This window comes from Schistocerca americana, chromosome 1 (genome assembly GCF_021461395.2).
Source record: "Schistocerca americana isolate TAMUIC-IGC-003095 chromosome 1, iqSchAmer2.1, whole genome shotgun sequence".
NCBI lineage: Eukaryota > Metazoa > Arthropoda > Insecta > Orthoptera > Acrididae > Schistocerca > Schistocerca americana.
The window spans coordinates 174673696-174694701 of NC_060119.1; the positions used below are offsets into that span (position 1 = coordinate 174673696).

General features: G+C 43.5%; 1 protein-coding gene across 1 annotated transcript in view; it reads right to left on the reverse strand.

Annotated features, from left to right (window-relative positions):
• Positions 1 to 21006, reverse strand: part of LOC124625401 (coagulation factor IX-like) — a 233459-nt gene that overhangs the window by 51015 nt on the left and 161438 nt on the right. Inside the window, exon 5 of the mRNA XM_047149168.1 lies at positions 9833 to 9910. Within this exon, the coding sequence (XP_047005124.1) occupies positions 9833 to 9910 (78 nt within the window). The remainder of the gene's footprint in view (positions 1 to 9832; positions 9911 to 21006) is intronic.

Below are 21006 nucleotides of genomic sequence, written 5' to 3' on the forward strand. Positions count from 1 at the left end.
ACTTGTTAATGAATCTGCTGACTGACTAACCATAAGAGCCTCTGACTAGCAATTCATTCTATGAAAACCGCACATTAATAGCACTTCTGTTTCCGGAACATTTGGGGTCAAGTACATTCTTCAATCGGATACATCGTCTGGAAAACGCGAAAACTTACAGGAAGAAAGATGAAATTAGCATTAATTATAAAATTGGATTAAATTGTAACTTGATACTATGATGTTTAGCGCTTTTGGGAAAATCTAGAAGGATAAGGGAATATAGGATGAGTGATGTAGCGGAATGTGAAGAGCAAAGGTTTGAAGAAACTGTAAGCTCGAAAGGCAGCATTGCTGAAACAAGTACTCAGGTAGTAAGTAACGGAGGTAAAACTACCGAACTTATATATGCACGAGATGTTCCAGGCTCTTAACAACAAATTAGAAGCATCTAACAGGTGTCCTAAGATAAGGGAAACTAACAGTTCAGTAAACAGTAAACTTGAAGAAATACGGAATGATATTAAGGAGAATAAAAAAGCTTGTTCTAGGGCAACTAAAAGCAAAATTTGTGAAATAAGGAATGATATTGAGCAGACTAACCAAGATTCTAGCAACAGATTTGATCAAATTATGAAGGATATCAAGGTGAATGACGAAACATTTTACTGGAATATTAACAGTAAATTTGGCAAATTAGAGACTGTTATTACTGAAAAATTAGAAGAATGTGCCAGGGATACAAACGAAAATTTTAAACAGTTAAATGGAAGTACTACTGTTTTCATGGAAGGACAGAAGTTAATGAAGAAAATATTGGTAAATAGAACGTGTAGGAATGAAAATCTTCAGGTAGAACCAGATAAAGATACCAATGAAAATGAAACACTCATGAATACTTTGTAAACTACTGTTAGTGAGTAGAGTGAACACTATTGAAAGATAGTCTCTAATGTAAATAATGAGTTAGTACTGGTTCAGCCCGCGTTATCTGTAAAAGCAGGTCCTGAAAAGAGATTTGTCGGTAATGCAAAGGAAGGGTTTGAGAAAATAAATAATGTTGAGCACGGGATCAGTGATTTTAATAACATAGACAATGAACTTTTGCTGGAAAGGTAAGTAAACAGCTAAATTCAAAGCTGAAATATAGGACTGCAGGAAATAATAATAGCGGGAATGTTATCAATAAAGACGATTGTCTGAAACCATGTATCTGTCACAAATTCATTACTAAACGGGAAGTACCCAACACTGCGAATCATCGACAGAAAATTGGCGACAGAAAGCCCTGTTTCAACGAAGGGCAACTATTGGAAGGGTGGAAGTTGAAATCAAAAGATGACGGTGACAGAAACCGTAACAACGTAAACAACATTACCACAAAAGAGAATGAGGGATACAGTACCGATTTTCCCAGGAAAGGAATAGGCGAGAATGAAGTGGTCTATATTTTAATGGTAGTAGATAAAACAATGATTACTACCGAACAAAAATGGGTGATGACACTCGTTTTCATGATAATTACATAATGATTGTAATAGAGAGAACCTTATTTGGTGTTAAAAATTTCACCATAATAGATGAAAAATGAAGTGCTATTTGGCTAGCGCATCCCGTCGGGTAGGCCGGTCGCTTTGTGCACGTCTTTTTCGTCGAGGCCAATTCGGCGACCTGCTTGTCGATGAGGATGAATTGATGATGAAGACAACACGACACCCAGTCTCCGAGTGGAGAAAATTTCCGACCTTACGAGGAATCGAACCCAAGCCCTCGCATGGCATTCTGCCTCCCTGACCACTTTTTCTTTTTTCTCTTTTTTTGTTAATTTCATTTTGTTCTATATTGTTCGTTGAATCATTGAATTTATTCGGGGCGGACGTCCGATGACTTAGTTTTTTTTATTACAGAGGGTAGCTGACCCTCTGACCGAACACGCTGAGCTACCGTGCCGGCACCGCTCAGCTATGGAGGCGGATGCCAGAATACAAGATGTAGTGACTGTAAATCAGGCAATGATTAAAATAAAGTTTGTATTTACTATTAGTTTAGCAAAGAATCACGGAACTGACGCTATGTGAAACTGATGGGGGGAAGGAAACAAATAGGTGGAGGGAAAAAATATGAGAATAAAGAGAATTATCGATTTGAAATTAATGTCGAAGATTAGGGCATTCAGATAATAGCCGTCCTTGAACTAGGAGCAAATTATGCGCCATTTTAGGGGGAATTTATGGGCAAATAATAGAGAGAGAGAGAGAGAGAGAGAGAGAGAGAGAGAGAGAGAGAGAGTACCTGTATTACCGGTATAGACTTTTGAGGCCATATGTGGCATTGGAGGTAACAGTGAAACAACAAAAACAAAGTACTATTAGAAATGAGGAATCAAGAAACAGTGTTGAGAGTTAGTGGCACAATGGTGGAAGATAGATGTATAAGAAACTTCCTGACAGATTAAAACTGTGTGCCCGACCGAGATTCGAACTCGGGACCTCTGCCTTTCGCGGGCAAGTGCTCTACCATCTGAGCTACCGAAACACGACTCACGGCCGGTACTCACAGCCTTACTTCTGCCAGTATCTCGTCTCCTACCTTCCAAACTTTACAGAAGCTCTCCTGCGAACCTTGAAGAACTAGCACTCCTGAAAGAAAGGATATTGCGGAGGCATGGCTTAGCCACAGCCTGGGGGATGTTTCCAGAATGAGATTTTCACTCTGCAGCGGAGTGTGCGCTGATATGAAACTCCGCTGCAGAGTGAAAATCTCATTCTAGACGTATAATTTTTGTTATAGCAAAGGACTGGTCAGTAGGCCAGGCTGATGCCGGAGGTTCTGAGAAAAGCATCATGAGCACGACAGTAAGTGGTACAAAGGCTAAAATGAAGTTTGAGTTACTATCAGTTTCACAAAGAATCATAGAACCGATGCTACCAACAACCATGAAATTACCTTACGGAAAGGAAACAACAGTCAGATAAATAGTGAAACAACAGTGTTTAAGTGTCAGCAAGGTTTGAAGTAGAGGAAAACAAAGTAATAGAAGAGCTGTAAAATAAGAAGTAAAGAATTTTCTTTTGAGATGTAAGAATGTATTTTGAAAGAAAATAAGTTTAATCAAAGATGATGAAAAATCACGCAATAGTAATGACGGGATAGAGAACTGTCACGAGATTTTTAAAGGCCAATATGTAGTAATTAGAGTACCTCAGCAACATGCATTAGAAGTATAACATCCTAGTTTTGGTCGGTAAAAAGTGTATAACGTTGCAGATAACAAACAACATTGCGGTAATTAGCGGAAAGTCGCTTGGCTATGATGACACGAATATCATGTAATGGAAGAAGCACCTGTTTTGTGGACAGATAAAGGTTAGAGAATCTGTAATGATGCGTGTTGTTTAATGTTTGTAAATACGCACAAGAGACTGCCACTACTCAGTGGGCATATTATTATGAATGACTTTCCACACACACACACACACACACACACACACACACACACACATACAAATATATATTAGTGGTCGAATTACATATTCCATGTGTACTGTACATATGTGTCATGATCAGCAAATCACCAATAAGTCGAAATAAAAGTCATCATAAGCCATATTTTATGTTCCTGTAATGGTGCTCGTAAGGATTCCCGTCAAACGATACCTAGTCCACATAAAAATGTGACTGCACTATTTTACTTCGTATGTGTAGAGTAGTGTAAAAGTTGGGATTTAAATAATGATTATTATCAAAACTTTAGCTAACTAGAGTTACTGAAATTTCCTTTTGGTACTGCCTTAGAGAATTGGTTTAAAACAGTGCATAGCGTATGTTGATCCCAATGTATTTGTTGTTTATTAAACTAAAACTGTTAATGAATATTAGTATTGCGAGAGAATGGCAATGAATTTTAACATCAGCTGCTTATTTGTCCCATTAGTCATCTAATGGTTTCGGTTGTTAACCATCACCGAGGATTTAGGGTACAACAGATTAGTTTAAAGCATCCCATATTCCCTCGAAGGTGAACAATATCGAAATTACCCAGTGAAATTGAACAAGCGCCGGACATAATTTGTCTTAGGATACTGACAGTTATATCTCATGTCAAATAAAAAGACATCACAGCCAAGATCTGAATATTGCCTAAGTGTCATAAAAGATGTTATACTACAGTTCTACTACACACTGAACTGTTTATATCAGAAAGCAAATGACGATTATTATTCTGCTGACAACGTATTAATAGTTCCTGCAGCTGTACGAAGTGTCCTAGAGATCTCTCTTGCACTCCTAATTTCTTCGCTCGGCATTTGGATGTAATCTAGATCTGTCCTCTGAGTAACAAATGCTCTCGATTTCTCGTATTTTGTGTGTACCAAACTCTGTCATTCTGAATCATTTTATGGTGTTTATTAACAAATGCACCGTAATAGCATCCCGAAATTTATTTAAAGTATTAGAGATGATCAAAAAGCGTCCGTTTGAGGGCATTGTTGCTGCATATATGCTACCCAGCGCGACTCCAGTGCGTACATACAGGGCGGCTAGAAACAGTCTGAAGAACTTGGAAGGGTGTTGTAGGGTAGGTTATGCCGAGAAACAACTATTAAAAAAAATTCGATACATTGCACCGTTTCCAGTTAATTAGCATTGGGGCCAGCCAATCAGGTCGTTGTGCGCAAATTCAAGCCGCCAACCAGATACAGTTACTGTCAGTTGTTCTCATAGCGTAGATAATAGCGCACGAGACTGTTCAGCCTTTGGCTGAGGTTCGATCCTTACTACCCTCCTAAGTCAAATTTTTGTATCGCTTTCTTGTTCGGTTTTAGGAATCCAAACGAAGAAACACGTTTGGTGTCAACGTCTCTGGCGGGTAACTTGAATTTTCGCGAGCAACGGCATGACTGGGAAACTTCAGTGGTATTTAACTCGAAAACGGCGCAACGTATCGAATATTTTTCTTAGCAATTATTTCTCAGCAGAAACTATCCTGCAATATCCTCACACGCTTTTCAGACTATTTCTGGCCATCTAAGCGTCGATTCGCGAAATGGATCCACGAAATGGTTAACTTAACATTTTCAGTTCCGTGAGGGAAGGAACGATCAGTTATAATGTACGTCACCAACGGACTCGGGGCTAGATTGATAAATATCTGTGAAGATCCAGTACCACAGAGGGATCTTACTCAGTGTCGTATCAGTAATGACTTTAACAAGTTCCTATTGTGGTGGATGTGTTCTGTTGAAACGATGAGGATGTTCCGTTATTGAGTATTCCTTTTTTCTTATTCCGTTTATGAGTATGCAAGTCCCCTCTAAGACTACTGAGAATAGTTCTAGTCACGTGGAGCCATAATACCCGACTCATCTCTCAGTTTTAAATATACCACTATCCTAATAAAGTCTCAAATAAACTGTACTACTAAAGTAATAATCCTGTAAAAAAATTTTCTCACTGAAAAATTGTTCTTTAGTCTTTTTGGTCCATTTTCGTAAAAGTCCCAGTATCACCGTGTATTGAGATTTGTCTTTATTTATCAAGCTTCATAATTGTTCTTATGTGTATTTTATCTCTTCATCAGACCAAGAACGTATTTTTGAACTGACATGAATATTTTTGTCTGGGATTCCTTCAGCATGTGCATTTTTTAAAATTTTCTTTTTAACAAGTACGCCCATGGATGAATTTCGTCCGTCTTCTGGTCTTATGCAATAATGTAAATGATACGAATTTAAATCAATTTAGTTTCTGTTTTCTTGCCTTTCGCTGCTCATCTGATACTCCTGCAATATACCATATGCTGTTCTTGAAGTCTTCTTCCAGTTTCATTAGCATGTATTAGGACCCACAACTTCGTTAACATATGGTACCTATATAAAAGTAGTAGAAACATTTGCTATCTGAAGTTCTACTGTCGAGGTGAGAGTGCAGATGTGGAAGTATTATATTGAGGGCCTCTAAGAGCGAAAGAAACAGTCAGTAAATATGAAACAAGAAGAAATGAGTCTCAGTTTGGGGACACTAGGGATCCAAAACCTAAATAACAGTTGGAGAGAGATTAGAAAAACTTTCTATCAGACTAGGCAGAAGGGAGACATAATATTGCAACATCATTTATTAAGCTATTCGTGGAAGTGACAGTCAAATGATCAATCGAATTAGTGTCCGGTGACTTACTACTGAACTTTCGGCAGAACATCGTTCACACAATCCTAAAGATAGTTAGCGTATAAACATGAAAGAACTATGATCTGTCGTCTCGATAGTTCGTGCGTCGAAATTTCTGACCAGATAAATACAGAAAATAGTGAAAAATGAATCACTGAGTGTCTGTTAGAGGAATTTCAGTTAGATTTAAAAAATTTGAGGACACATAAAAATCAAGACTTAAGAAAACTACAGATACGTCCACAGGGATTGTCGGCTTGTAAAAACTGTTTGAAAATGTAGAATGGCACAACGTGTTCGATATCCCCAGAAAAAATACGGTGTAGTAAAAGACGGGTAACACAGAATAGTTACAGGAATCAATAGGGAACAAGTTAGAATGGAAGAGCAAGAGAGAATTAGTCAGGTTAAAAAGATGTTACGGCAGTGAAGGATATAAAGGTAAGTTTCAGGGATCCATGGATTATAATTCGTTGAGACATGATGTTCACGATAAGATTCGTTGATGACGTTGCACTTCTCTATGAAATTGACTAAGAATTACAGGGTACGATGAAATGAACAGTCTACTGAACACAGAATATGAAATGAGACAAAATAATAGAAAGATGGACGGATTAAACAGTACTGGAAATGAGAGAAGCAACAAACTTAGTATCAAAGCTAGAGAGCACGAAGTAGACAAGGCGAAGCAGTTCAACCAAGTTGGACACAAGATAACGCTCGAAGGACTAAGCAAGGAGTACATAAGAAGCAGGTTAGTAGTAGCAAAGGGATCATTCTTTGCCTAAAAAATTCTGCTAGTATAAAAAACAGACCACAGTTTGAGAGAGAAATATTTACTAAAGGTAACACAGTTCCTATAAATTATGGGCTGGTGTTTCTTGGTCCGGAGCTGGTGCTCGATAGCGTCCAAGATGTGATCCATCAGGTTCAGGTCAGCCAAATTTGGTGGAGAAGACATCAACGTGAGTTCACCATCATGTTCACCATCATGTTCCTCCATTCTGGCCTTGTGGAAGATGCAGTCGTCATTGAGGAAGACATGAAGATGGTTGAGCATAATAGCCTGAAGCTATTATGACGCCTTAGCTTACTACCATAGGTCTCATGAAAATCCAGCTGAATGTTACCCACAGCACAGTACTGCCTTCACCGACGTGTGTCAATAGTACGCTGCATATCTCAGGCAGCCGTTCACATGGATGATGGCACATCTGGACACGACCATCGCTCTGATGTAATAAGAAACGTGATTCATCCGACCACATTTCCACTGATGCAAGGTTCAATCTCGATGATCCCACACCAGAAGCAGTCATAAACGGCCATGTTGCAGAGGCAACGTTGTAGCACATTGGAGAAGTCTGCTGCGGAGAACCAAGTTCAACAACGTATGCTGACCCATGTGCTTTATTCACTTGTGCCCGCAGCCTGTCGTCTTATCTGCCACAGATCACCACTGCCCTACTCGTAGTTTACAGATCTGGCAAGTCTCAGACCACCATGTTCTGTGATGAAGCTTGCGCGTCCAACACAGTATCGCCTACACGTGGCTTTGCCATCTTTGATCCACTTTCTGTGTTGACGAAAGGAGACAGTGGATAGTTGACCAACTGTTTTTCCTCATTTATCGCCAGTATCGTTAATAGAATGCTGCTCAGATATTTTTATTGGTGGCTGAGGGCAGTGTACTGAACAACATTATATCAGTACTTCATATACAGACTAATAACTGTGGATATTAGGAATAGTATGTTTTTAGGTTGGTTAGCACATCAAAGTACAAAATGGTTCAAATGGCTCTGAACGCTATGGGACTTAACATCTGAGGTCCTCAGTCCCCTAGAACTTAGAACTTCTTAAACCTAACTAACCTAAGGACATCACACACATCCATCCCGAGGCAGGATTCGAACCTCCGACCGTAGCGGTCGCGCGGTTCCAGACTGTAGTGCCTAGAACCGCTCGGCCACACCGGCAGGCCCTCCAAGTAAATGTGGCAAAACATTTAGTCTATACCGACACATGTAGTTACGTCCATGCAGAAAAGTCAGGTAGTAAATTACGAGCGTCGTTCAATAAGTAATACCCCACATTTTTTAAAAAAGCCATTAATATACATTGACAAACGTCTTGTTGGTGATTCACATTTGGTATTTTTTTGTATGTGCGACGGTGATGTTTCGAACCGTTCTGGCAGATGGCAGAGCCGTAGTACAGCGTCAAAATGGCGTCAGCATACGACTCACGCTACAAGCAACGTGCTGTTAATGAATTCTTGTGTGCAGAAAAAGAAACAGTTGTGAACATCCATAAACCATTGTGTGCAGTGTATGGCGATGCTGCAGTTGATAGGAGTACAGTTGGGCGATGGGTAACGAAAGCCGCAGTCTCAGGAAATGTAGAAGCAGAACCGCGCTCATGACGTTCTGTCACGCCACTGCACCAGAATCGTGCGGACGCGATCATTCGTGCCGGCCGGCGCATCACAACCCTTCAATTGGCTCTACAATTGTCGGTCAGCATTGATAGTGCGTCTGCTATGATCGAGACTCTCGGGTAGTCAAAGAGGTGCTCACGGTGGGTTCCACGAATGCTCACAGCGGACCACAAGATTCAAAGAAAGGGCATTTCATATGATTTGTTGGTGAGTTTTGAGACTGAAGGAGAGGCTCTTCTGTCATGAATCGTCACGGGGGGACTAAAGCATCGTGCACCACTTTGCACTGGAAACCAAAACGCAGGCCCTGGAGTGGCGTCATCCTCATCCACCACAAAAGAAGAAATTCAAGACAACCCCGTCTGCTGGAAGAGCCATGATGACCATCTTCTGGGATTGTGATGGCGTAACTCTCGTGGATGTGATGCCAAGAGGGTCAATCATCAGTTCAGAGGCATAAGTGAAGACTAAATAAACTGAAGAACCGTTTCCAACGTGTTCGATCGGACAGGAATCAAGCGGAAATCTTGCTCCAACACGATAATGCACGCCCACACACAAGTCTGAGAACCAAATTGGGCCGGACATCATGCCTCATCCACCATGCAATCCAGATCTGGCACCCTGAGACTTCCATCACTTTGGACCGCTTAAAGACTCTCTGCGGGGAACAGACTTTGAAGATGACGAGAGTGTCAGTCATGCCGTGAAAATATGCCTACGCCTACTGGACAAAAGCTTTTACCAGCAGGTAATACATGCTCATCCAAAACGTTGGCGTACGGCTATAGAACGTGATGGAGACTACGTAGAAAAATAGGACATGGACAAGATATATTGATGTATAGTGTAACATAAAATGTTCTGAGAAAAAAATGTGGGATATTACTTATTGAACGACCCACGTATGTGAGGTGCTTGTGGAAAGACTGTTAGACGCAGAGAAAAAACAATCTACACACAGACGTTAACGCCAATCATCGCAATATTTGCACTTACACCTCTAACATCCTTTACACTTTCCTAGCTGCGTCGCATGTCTGCGGTCAAAATGTTTTCTCTCGTCATCGGCTAGAAGTGCTAATGATCACAAATTTACTTCATCTCTCTTTAGCAACTGCTTACGACAAAATACCTACCGGTAGAGTTTTGAAGAGTTGCAATTCGAAGTGTTTTTTAGTTCTGAGCGACTGAGTGGACTCATGATGAACAGGTAAACCCGACTGCTCGCAAAAAACTTACCCGGTCGGGCAGGCTGACCTCCGATTTCTTCACACTTTTTCCGCGATGGCAGCTGCTGCTGACTGGACGCCGTATCCACTGTTGTGAAGAAAGGCCAAAGTTAGTCTCCTGTTTCTGAAAACACTTTAGAATGTTAGATCACTATCGTGTAAGCTTTAGTGAACAGGACATGCAGGCAGGAGCTCAGATCAGGCTAAAACTCAATGTAATTGGGGAATACCATCACGAGATGACAGCTCTTGGCATCTGCGGGCACAACGCCATGTTAATTTCGATTTTATTTTAAAATGTGGTTTCTGTTGGCGGTGCTATACTCCAATGATCCAATGAGATTATTCTGAACAGGCGTTTTGTGGCTAAGGCACCGGCAATCCAAGTCCTAACACTCGGGGTCTTCCGTTTAAAATATTTGCCAGCGCCACAATCGTCAGGAGGACCTGACGGTACTGTCGCTCGTCAACTTGCCCGACATTGGCTACACTACGCATCCGTTAGTTGTGAAGTCATAGATTTTTACACGATAAATTGCACTTACGTTAGTACATGTTTTGTCTCTCTAATAAGGACATTCTATTGGACGTCAACTATGAAAATCTTCATACATATATATACTCGTATACTACAAGGCAATAGGTAATTCGGATGTATAGAATGAAGTGGAAACTAACTGAATGCTGACGAAATAATTGTCTAAACACAACTTATATGAAGGGAATTAGTTTGGTTTCAAATGTGTTTCAGGTAACGTACTGTGGATGGCAGTGTTTAGATTAATCAATTAAGCAACCCTTGACTTATTTGTACGGCTTATCGTAAGTAGGTGGAGAATACAGGCTAATTTTACCCACTTCATATGTAAATAAGGTTATGAGTTAAGCATTTACATATGAAGTAACAGGACGGAAAAAGAATTGTGACAGAGGTAAATTTGTATTTTTTTTGCTCTTCCGAACACACAAGTGTGTCTACCAACCTTTTCCTATATAGTAGAACATACTCAGACGGGACTTTTCAATTTAATTTCAAATATCTCGTTGGTTCCTCCAAGGTACTGTATACTGTGCTTTTCCAAGTTCATTGTGGTATCATTATTCCCCCATTTCTGAGCTAAGGTTAGTTTCAAAGAAGAGTAAACCTATTTTTTTTCTCGCGTCATAATTTGTTCGTAGCTGAAAATGGATCTTTTGCAACGTATTTATTTTCACAGAATGTGTGTACTGGAAAGACGTAGCTAAAACCCAATTTCTTAATACTCGTGCGTATTGATTAGCAGCTGTTAAGTTTTGGTAAATGCTTTAGCAACATTGTGATAATTGTAAATAGTTGTTTACAGACACTAGCACTATACTAAAAGGGAACATTGCGTTCATCATATGTAACCCTCAAAATAGCGGCGATAGATTTATTTGACCAGCTCTCTTTCTCTGGAGTTGGTGTGTCACAGAGAAACGGAGTCCACCGTTTATTGTAATTTCCCTACCTCCTTTTCAAACCGGCGTAATTCGCGACATGAGCGAAACAACGTATAGTCTATCCAACGTTTCTAAAAATAAAGCCTATTTGCCTCCACAGTTAAATGGTTTTTTTGCGCGACCCAGTAAATGAATAATCATCAAAAACAGATATTTTTGTTGTATGTTATCGAAATCTACATGTGTAGTTAGCAAATTTCAAGAACTCAGTTCTTGGTTGCCAATTTAATTCGAGCTATAATAAACGAAAGAAAAAAAACTACGGCAACCACGACGCAGTACCTTTGTATCTGAGGCATGTTCCATTGCACCACGTTCTGTGTTGTGTGTTTTGGCGATTACACATTACAGGTTTTCTCACTGTTGTCAAGCTACTTTCACAGAAACTGTCTTAATTTGGGTAACAAAACAAACATATCAAAATAAGATTAACACACTGCAACGAGACACCGGAGATCACGTGTTTCTAGGGCCAAAATACTTAGAAAATATCGCTGAACAATCTCCGAAATTAAGTCGGTGTAGTGTGTGTTCACCTTGCATATTCACTTAATTGGAATAATACCCTATCAAAGAGGACAGCCTCATTCTTAGAGGCAGTGAACGTGCTGCCATTCTAATTACCAGAACGCGCACAGTAATTATTGTTGTTTACTTATCTGCCCTTGATAAATCGTCAGGTCACATGACCTCGTAATCGATTAATCTTTGGCTAGTCAGTTAAGACGGAGAGGGATTGTATCATTATTCTTCACAAAGATCGCTGATCATCTTGATGTACTACTCACCACGCAGGGCATCAGGTAGAATATTGAAGCTTATTGGGACAGGAGGCCATGCGAGGCATTCACAGACAGTCACTGATAAAAAGGATCTAACTACTTGGTTTTCTACCTTCAAAGAGCAGATGAGAGCACCATTAATAGCACGCTGTGTATTAACAAGGCTCTAAATATTTCCATGGCTCCCAGACCGCCCAGTCCTTGGATGAAATATGTGATCAACCTACATCACCTCTCCTCCCCTGATAACCTCGCTGTTGGGCGCCCATTAGATTCCCCCCCCCCCCCTCTCCTCCCCCATCCCCACCCGACATGTCGGACGAGGGAAGCAGCGTGTGAGAGAATAGGTAGGTCTCTTGAAAAACAAATGCTTTCTGGGAAATTAAAACAAAACAATAACCAAATTAAAGGTAGTATGCTCGAAAGCGCACATCTTTGAAAATCTGTGAGCTAGAATACGTGAATAGCCGAATAGATTCATAGGGCGGTAACTCAGTCACGAGTCATGTTTCTGACTGGGATCTTGTTCAATACCACTTCATGTATTCTGACATGCTTGGATCGTCCTTGTGTTGAAGACTGTCCCACTCTTGGATGGTGGCCTTCCCGAGATCGTCCGGTGTTTGACAAGAGTTCTTGTGGTGACACAATCAGACTTTCAGTTGGGCGGAAGTATGCTCAGTCGGTTTCCTGTCAGCAGATACGGCATACCATTGCTTTTGGTTGATTTTAGGTATCTAGACAAATTACTTCACGAGGCGAGTGCTCTGTGCTAGTGCGTTATCGTACGGAAAACGAACATATAGTCTAAATGTTGATCATAGAGCCGGACAGTCACGTGCAGGATCCTGTCCCGATACTACACTGCCGTCAAATTTCACACAAGAGTGATGAGCGGCGACTGACATCCGTACAAGATCCCAGTCAGAAACATGACTCGTGACTGAGTTACCGCCCTATGAATCTATTCGGCTAGACGCTTGAGACATCCAATGATACCTAAGCCCACCCACATTTCTCAATTTTTATTGAGGAATGAGGCAAATCCTAACGTTATTGAGGTATGTTCCACTCGAGTTGTTCAGTTACTCCCCCCCCCCCCCCCCCCCTCAGCATCACAGTGCTGGATGGATTGTACTGTTGTACTATACTTTTAGAGGTGGAAATGATCGTTTGAAGATGGCTGGACACTGCCTAGGTTGTCAAAGCCTCGCAATTGCCTCCAAAGTGACAGCATTCAGTTCCGTTTTGTAGCTGCCTAAAGCTCCAGTAGCTTGGAAAGCGGCCCATGCCCATGATCAGGTCACTGCCATGGTCTGCCCACAGACAATGCCCTCACTGATACTGCAATTCAGCAGGTGCCGAAACTTCCGAACCGACAAGGTCGCATGCCAACAACCTGGGAGTGGAACTGTCTTCAGGCGGCTTCGACTGTTTGATCATCTGCCGTATGAACAGGCAGATCTCAGACATCGGTCTTCACTCCAGAAGATTCCAGACAACACAGAAACACGGCTCTTCCGCAAACTCAGTACTATTTAAATCCTCAGGTCCAGCTCGTCGTCATCAGCTCCAGTAGCGCAAGCGAGCACATCGTTGTTCCGAGCGCTCCGAGACTGGGCCTGATAGAGTGCTGTTAAGGCTTGTCTGTGCTGTAGCGACTGCGGAAGGCAGATTATCGAGTGCTGTTCTAACAGTGCAAGGTAAATTTCGTCGTGTTTCTCGCGTCGCAGGATGGGCAAGAGAATTCGAGGATGGAAGGTTCAGTCGTCCGGATTACCGAATGCGTCGGTCGGGAACGGCAGAGGAAAGAGGAGGACGATAGCACACCTCTCCCGCCTCTAAACATCCAGTGCAGAGGCGCACGATGGACGGTGTTGTTGATGACATCGCTGGCTGCTCCAAGCACCAAGTGAGTTTTTAGTCTGTTGACTGTAACACTACTGTCGAGCTGCTAACAGCGAGCATGGCCGACCATAGATCACTGAAGAGCACTGATGCCGGCCACGTCGTGGAGGCACCACCTGTGAGGCCGCCGCCGCCAAAGCAGCGTGACCAGCTGACCACTGCTCTTTAGGGGGCTACCCAGCGTTGTAAACGAACAGGCTGTCAAGGAAAGGCTGCGGCGAGCTGGGTTCGGAGATGCGTCCATAAAGCTTCACAACCGAACCAACAAAAGGAAGTCGCCGCTATTCATCGTCGACATGCAAATGGCTGACAGTACAGGCGGCGTCTTCGACCTCCGGAAGCTGCCAGACATTCACGTGAAGGCCGAACTGGCCTGGACCAGAAGGTGCAGGGCTTTAGACGCTAACAAAGACATGTCGTCAAGTACTGTCGCAGTGCCGCGAAGTGGGTGAAGCGCTCTGGCGAGTACGAAAGTCGCGCTTATGGCAGGTGCAAGGAAGACACGCATACATGCACTCGATGTGGTGGATTCCATATCTTCAGCTGGGGAAGTTGCCCAACTTTCTTAAGCTTTAGCCACACTAGAGGCCCCGAACCTGAGAACGCAGGGCGAAAGAAGGAGGGGACAGCGGCAACAGCCGACGAAATCAGAACGACAATCGAGCCGGCTCCCTCTGCCTGTGACCGGCCAAAATGTCTCACCAATGGTAGGGAGGACAAACCGCAAACAGGAGAACAGGGGCAGGAGCCAGAGCCTAAGAAGATGCAACTGCAGGCCGATATGTGCTCAACCAAAGGCGCGACGTCTTCGAGAAAGCAGCTGCGGCTCATAAGGCCGTCATGGCGGCAGAGAGGGCCTCATTCGTGGCTGCTCGCCCTGCAGAAGAGGAAGCACTGCGACAACTTCGTGGGGAGTTTGCTCGGGGTCTCTGATCAGCCGGAGGCGTGCTTGCTCCGGCAGGCACGCAGAGGAAGGACGCTCCCGGGAAGCCAACGGACACCCCACTGACAACGGCAACTACGTCGAAACACGTTGGTGCGAACTCTGACGTGGGTTTCACGTCAAAAGTCATCACGAAAGCACAACAAGGTGGCGTGCATCTTGAAGTGGCTGCAGTGCAACTTACGGAGCAAGTGCGACTACTTGACGACCAACTATGGAGAAACTGTGTAGTGGACTAAGGAGGAGAAAGTTACGCAGCGGGCAGACAACGCCAGCCTACTGTTGCGCCCAGTCACCACAGACGTGGCTCAACATCGGGGCTCACAGCAGTGCCTGGTGCTGCCAAACTTAGTCCATTGGCTTTGGCATAACGACCATTGGCTTTGACATGGCATCGAGCTTCATGATACCTACTGCAAACATATCCCATCCTTGCCTGATCTGTAAAAGATAGCAAGGAATCCGTTACTGTTCTTACTACCCCTCCAGACTATTGCAGAGGCTTTTTCCTGTGGCACTTGCCTTGGAAATTTTATCCCCCTGGCCTTAAACCCGCTGTCCTTCCTTTGCTTTTTGACGACTTCTATATCCTACATGGGCTCGTATTAGTGGCTAATCCTACTCAGATGTACAGAAAACGTCACAGCCTCTCACCCTGTGAGATTCTCAGTTTGAAACTAACAACACAGAAGTGAGAGTAGATCATAAAAGAACCATTGTCATCAGCACAGCTGGGCCCTACTCTGATGTCCAACCTGTGACAGGCATCGCCATACTTATGACGCAGCTACGTTTGCCGTCTCTGGGCCGTGAAACATAAACCACCATCTAACTGTCTAAGTCGAGAGCCACGAGTACCTGCTGACACCTCCTAGGTCTGGATCAAGCCATGAGTTCCAGTCAGCCCAGCAACAGCCACCATCCATCGCCACTTTCCAACTTGCAGTACTGCACTTATTGCCCAGACAGTTCTTGCTAAACTCAGTTGCCTAGTCCCAGCTACCAACTGGCTGGCCATCGCTCGCCATTTACTGTCTGCCTGTTGCAGATGCACTGATCTATGTTCATGTTTGATTGTCAATAAAGAGGTTAGCAACAAAATAGATGCCTATGTTGTTGGCATCTCCAGCAGAGAACCGTTCACTCACACTTCCCTGTGACAACAGCCCATTTCAATTCGTAGGTAGTGGTCATCACTATGACGCAGACATTCGATGTTCAGCGCCACACGACAGTGATTGAATGTTCAAATGACGTCGCTGTGTTATACACCAAATTGGAGAGCGAACACTAAGGTGACACATGTCATGGGATACCTCCTAATACCGTGTCAGACCTACTTTTTCCTGGTGTAGTGCAGCAACTCGACGTGGAATTGACTGAGCAAGTTTTTGCAAGTCCCCTGCAGAACTATTGAGCCATGCTGCCCTACAGCCGTCCAGCATTGCGAAAATGTTGCCGGTGCAGGATTTTGTGCACGAAGTGACCTCTCGATTATGTCTCTTAAATGTACGATGGGATTCGTACCGGGTGATCCTGGTGGTTAAATCAGTCGCTTGAATTGTCCAGAATGTTCTTCAAACCAATCGTGAAAAATTGTGGCCTAGTGACGTTGTACATTGTCATCCACATAAGTTCCATTGTTATTTCAGAACGTGATGTCCGTGGATGGTAGCAAATGGTCTCCAAGTAACCGAACATAAGCATTTCCAGTCAATGCTAAGTTTTACTGGAAGACCCAGTCCAGTCCATGTAAACACAGGCCACACCATTATGGAGCAACCACCAGCTTGCACAGTGCCTTGTTGACAACCGCGTCAATGGGTCTGTGGGTTCTGCGCCACACTCGATCTCTAGAATCAGCTCTTACCAACAGAAATCGGGACACATCTGACCAGGCCACTGTTTTACAGTCGTCTGGGGTCCAACCGAAAGAGTCACGAGCCCAGGAGAGGCACTTGCAGGTGACCTGTTAGCAAAGGCACTCTCATAGGTCGTCTGTAGTCATAGCCCAATTAACGCCAAATTTCACAGCAATGTTTCAGGCGGAGTTGCTTGTCTGTTAGCTCAGACAACTCTACTTAAACGCTGCTGCTCTCGGTCGTTAAGTGAAGGTCGTTGGCTGCTGCGTTGTCCATGGTGACACCTAATGCCTGAAATCTGGTATTCTCGTCACAGACTTGATGCTAGATTTCGGAATATTGAATATCCCAAAGATTTCTGGAAAGGAATGTCACATGCGTCTAATTCCAACTACCATTCCACATTGAAAGTCTGTGACTTTCGTAGTGCAGCCATAATGACGTCGGAAATCTTTTCACACGAACCACCTGAGTACAAATGACAGCTGCGCCAATGGACTGCCTTTTTATACCTTGTGTGCATGATATTACCGCCTTTAGTATACGTGCATATCGCTATCCCATGACTTTTGTCACCTCAGTGTAAAGTGACAAGGCGAGCCTGGTCGAAGTTTGAAACGATCCTTCGAGCCACGTTGACAGAATGAGCAGCACACACATCATCACGTGCACATCGTCATGTTGACGACTGGACACACAACACGCTCCCCTGAACAGCACAGGGACCGTAGCTCTACTTTTACCTGCGTTAGACAGCAGTTTGGCTGTAGCGATTCCTTGTGCTCAGAAGAGAAGTGATAAAGAGACATCAGATGAAGAAAATGAAAACTATGTAAGGATCACACTCAAATTATGCTCTACTATATGCTTTACATATTCGAACTATTCGAACTGTCAGCCCCTCTACGACATTTCCATATCGTCGCTTCTTTCAGTGTTAGGTCAACTATTACTTGATTTCTGCCCAGATGTCTAGCTAACTCTCTCATCTTCTGGTAACGGTTCTCTGTAGATTTCTAATATCTTCAGTAATTATTCATTTTTACCTGCGACTTACGGTTACTTATTACTGACTAGTTAATACATCCCTGAGACGAGATTTAGCATGAGACATGGTTGGGCGATGCACATCTCTACATAAAACCTTGGCTCTATATAGTCACAGGGTCCACCCATACATGTCTGCTTTCGTGATCATTAGCTAAGGTAGCTGAAGAAACAGTTACAATTTGTGATTCTATTGTCAAACAGTTTAAGCTCAGGAAAGCTTAGCGAATTTGAAACAATAACAAAGTGTAATGAAATGAAATAATACTAAAGTAAGAAAAAGCCTCATTATATAGTAATTAACTAATGTAGATGACACCACAAGATTTAATTTGAACAGATAAATTATTCATTCAGGTTATCATTCGAAATCGTAGTTCCAGAATAATGTAATTTAACAAGAAATAAATGAATAAAAGTATTCAGTTGCAGTTGCGCTTGTATGAATGCATAATCCGAATAGTAGCAGAATACCCAGATATTACTGAATCATTGCTGGTTCATCAAACGAGTGGAGTGTCACACTTTCAACCAGCCACAAATAATGCAAGAGCAGCAAGTAAATAAAATTTAAATTCTACAATGCACATTCTGTGATGATTGTGAACCGTTAAAGTTTCCGCTAGCTCACGGAGTCAGTCTCACTGGGTGGTACAGAACTGAACTGAATATGAACGAATATTAAGGTATTCGCGAGGCCGCTTGCTGCCTAAAAAACAACCCACTTAAAATAGAAAAAATGGACCAACGTTCGTATAATAACAAAGGCACAAATTAGACATGTAACTTAAATAAAAGATCTCTCTCTCTCTCTTCCATTTCTATTGGGATCAAATACAGCATTCTACTTGTAACAGTTGACACGTAAGTAATTAATCGTGGATGTAGTGCATATGGGCTTACAAGTAACAAAGATATAAAATTAAAACATATGAAATTATTAACTCCGTCTGTTCAAATGATGTATCTTTTCATGTTCAATCTAGTGGCGGATTCGAATCTTATGAACAGTTTACCGTTTCTGAGGTACCAGTGAAAATGCTGCTGTAACGGAATGGTTAGTTTCGCTGTTCCCTGGATTCGATTCCCCACATTTTTTTGGGAAGTAGGGAGGCCTGATACAGGTCGACTCAGCCCCTGTGAAACCAAATGAGGGGCTGCTTGAATAAAGACGTAGCAGCATCATGAGGGTACATGTACTGGCAATAATGGCGGGAATCATTGGTGGCATGCTGATCACATGTCCCACCTTCACAGATCGCTCCATATACTGTCTCCTAGGTTCAGTCAGCCAGTCGGAAAAGATCTGAGGCCTAATACATGAGTGGTGTTTACTGCACTTCACTAAGCTTCCAGAGTTTTAGCACTGGTCGAATTTACTTTAGGTAAATAAATCAGAAAACAGTTAATCATTTATGCAATAGTAATAAATCAGACGCATTTACATAAATAAAAAATATAAACTACCTAATATTGCAGTCAATAAATTATGTACAAATGTGTTTTTCTGTGGTGATAGTCGTAGTGCTACACTAACATTCGACACATGACTTGACACATTAATATTAATTGTTCAACATATATAAACAAAATATCCTTTTGTTCAACATCGTGTGTTTCAGAACGTTTTTCACAGATTGCTGTCAAATTTTGTCACAAAAACTGTATTTGAATGTTTGTGTTTTTGTATATCTACTAGAGCACCATATATATATATATATATATATATATATATATATACTCCTGGAAATGGAAAAAAGAACACATTGACACCGGTGTGTCAGACCCACCATACTTGCTCCCGACACTGCGAGAGGGCTGTACAAGCAATGATCACACGCACGGCACAGCGGACACACCAGGAACCGCGGTGTTGGCCGTCGAATGGCGCTAGCTGCGCAGCATTTGTGCACCGCCGCCGTCAGTGTCAGCCAGTTTGCCGTGGCATACGGAGCTCCATCGCAGTCTTTAACACTGGTAGCATGCCGCGACAGCGTGGACGTGAACCGTATGTGCAGTTGACGGACTTCGAGCGGGGGCGTATAGTGGGCATGCGGGAGGCCGGGTGGACGTACCGCCGAATTGCTCAACACGTGGGGCGTGAGGTCTCCACAGTACATCGATGTTGTCGCCAGTGGTCGGCGGAAGGTGCACGTGCCCGTCGACCTGGGACCGGACCGCAGCGACGCACGGATGCACGCCAAGACCGTAGGATCCTACGCAGTGCCGTAGGGGACCGCACCGCCACTTCCCAGCAAATTAGGGACACTGTTGCTCCTGGGGTATCGGCGAGGACCATTCGCAACCGTCTCCATGAAGCTGGGCTACGGTCCCGCACACCGTTAGGCCGTCTTCCGCTCACGCCCCAACATCGTGCAGCCCGCCTCCAGTGGTGTCGCGACAGGCGTGAATGGAGGGACGAATGGAGACGTGTCGTCTTCAGCGATGAGAGTCGCTTCTGCCTTGGTGCCAATGATGGTCGTATGCGTGTTTGGCGCCGTGCAGGTGAGCGCCACAATCAGGACTGCATACGACCGAGGCACACAGGGCCAACACCCGGCATCATGGTGTGGGGAGCGATCTCCTACACTGGCCGTACACCACTGGTGATCGTCGAGGGGACGCTGAATAGTGCACGGTACATCCAAACCGTCATCGAACCCATCGTTCTACCATTCCTAGACCGGCAAGGGAACTTGCTGTTCCAACAGGACAATGCACGTCCGCATGTATCCCGTGCCACCCAACGTGCTCTAGAAGGTGTAAGTCAACTACCCTGGCCAGCAAGATCTCCGGATGTGTCCCCCATTGAGCATGTTTGGGACTGGATGAAGCGTCGTCTCACGCGGTCTGCACGTCCAGCACGAACGCTGGTCCAACTGAGGCGCCAGGTGGAAATGGCATGGCAAGCCGTTCCACAGGACTACATCCAGCATCTCTACGATCGTCTCCATGGGAGAATAGCAGCCTGCATTGCTGCGAAAGGTGGATATACACTGTACTAGTGCCGACATTGTGCATGCTCTGTTGCCTGTGTCTATGTGCCTGTGGTTCTGTCAGTGTGATCATGTGATGTATCTGACCCCAGGAATGTGTCAATAAAGTTTCCCCTTCCTGGGACAATGAATTCACGGTGTTCTTATTTCAATTTCCAGGAGTG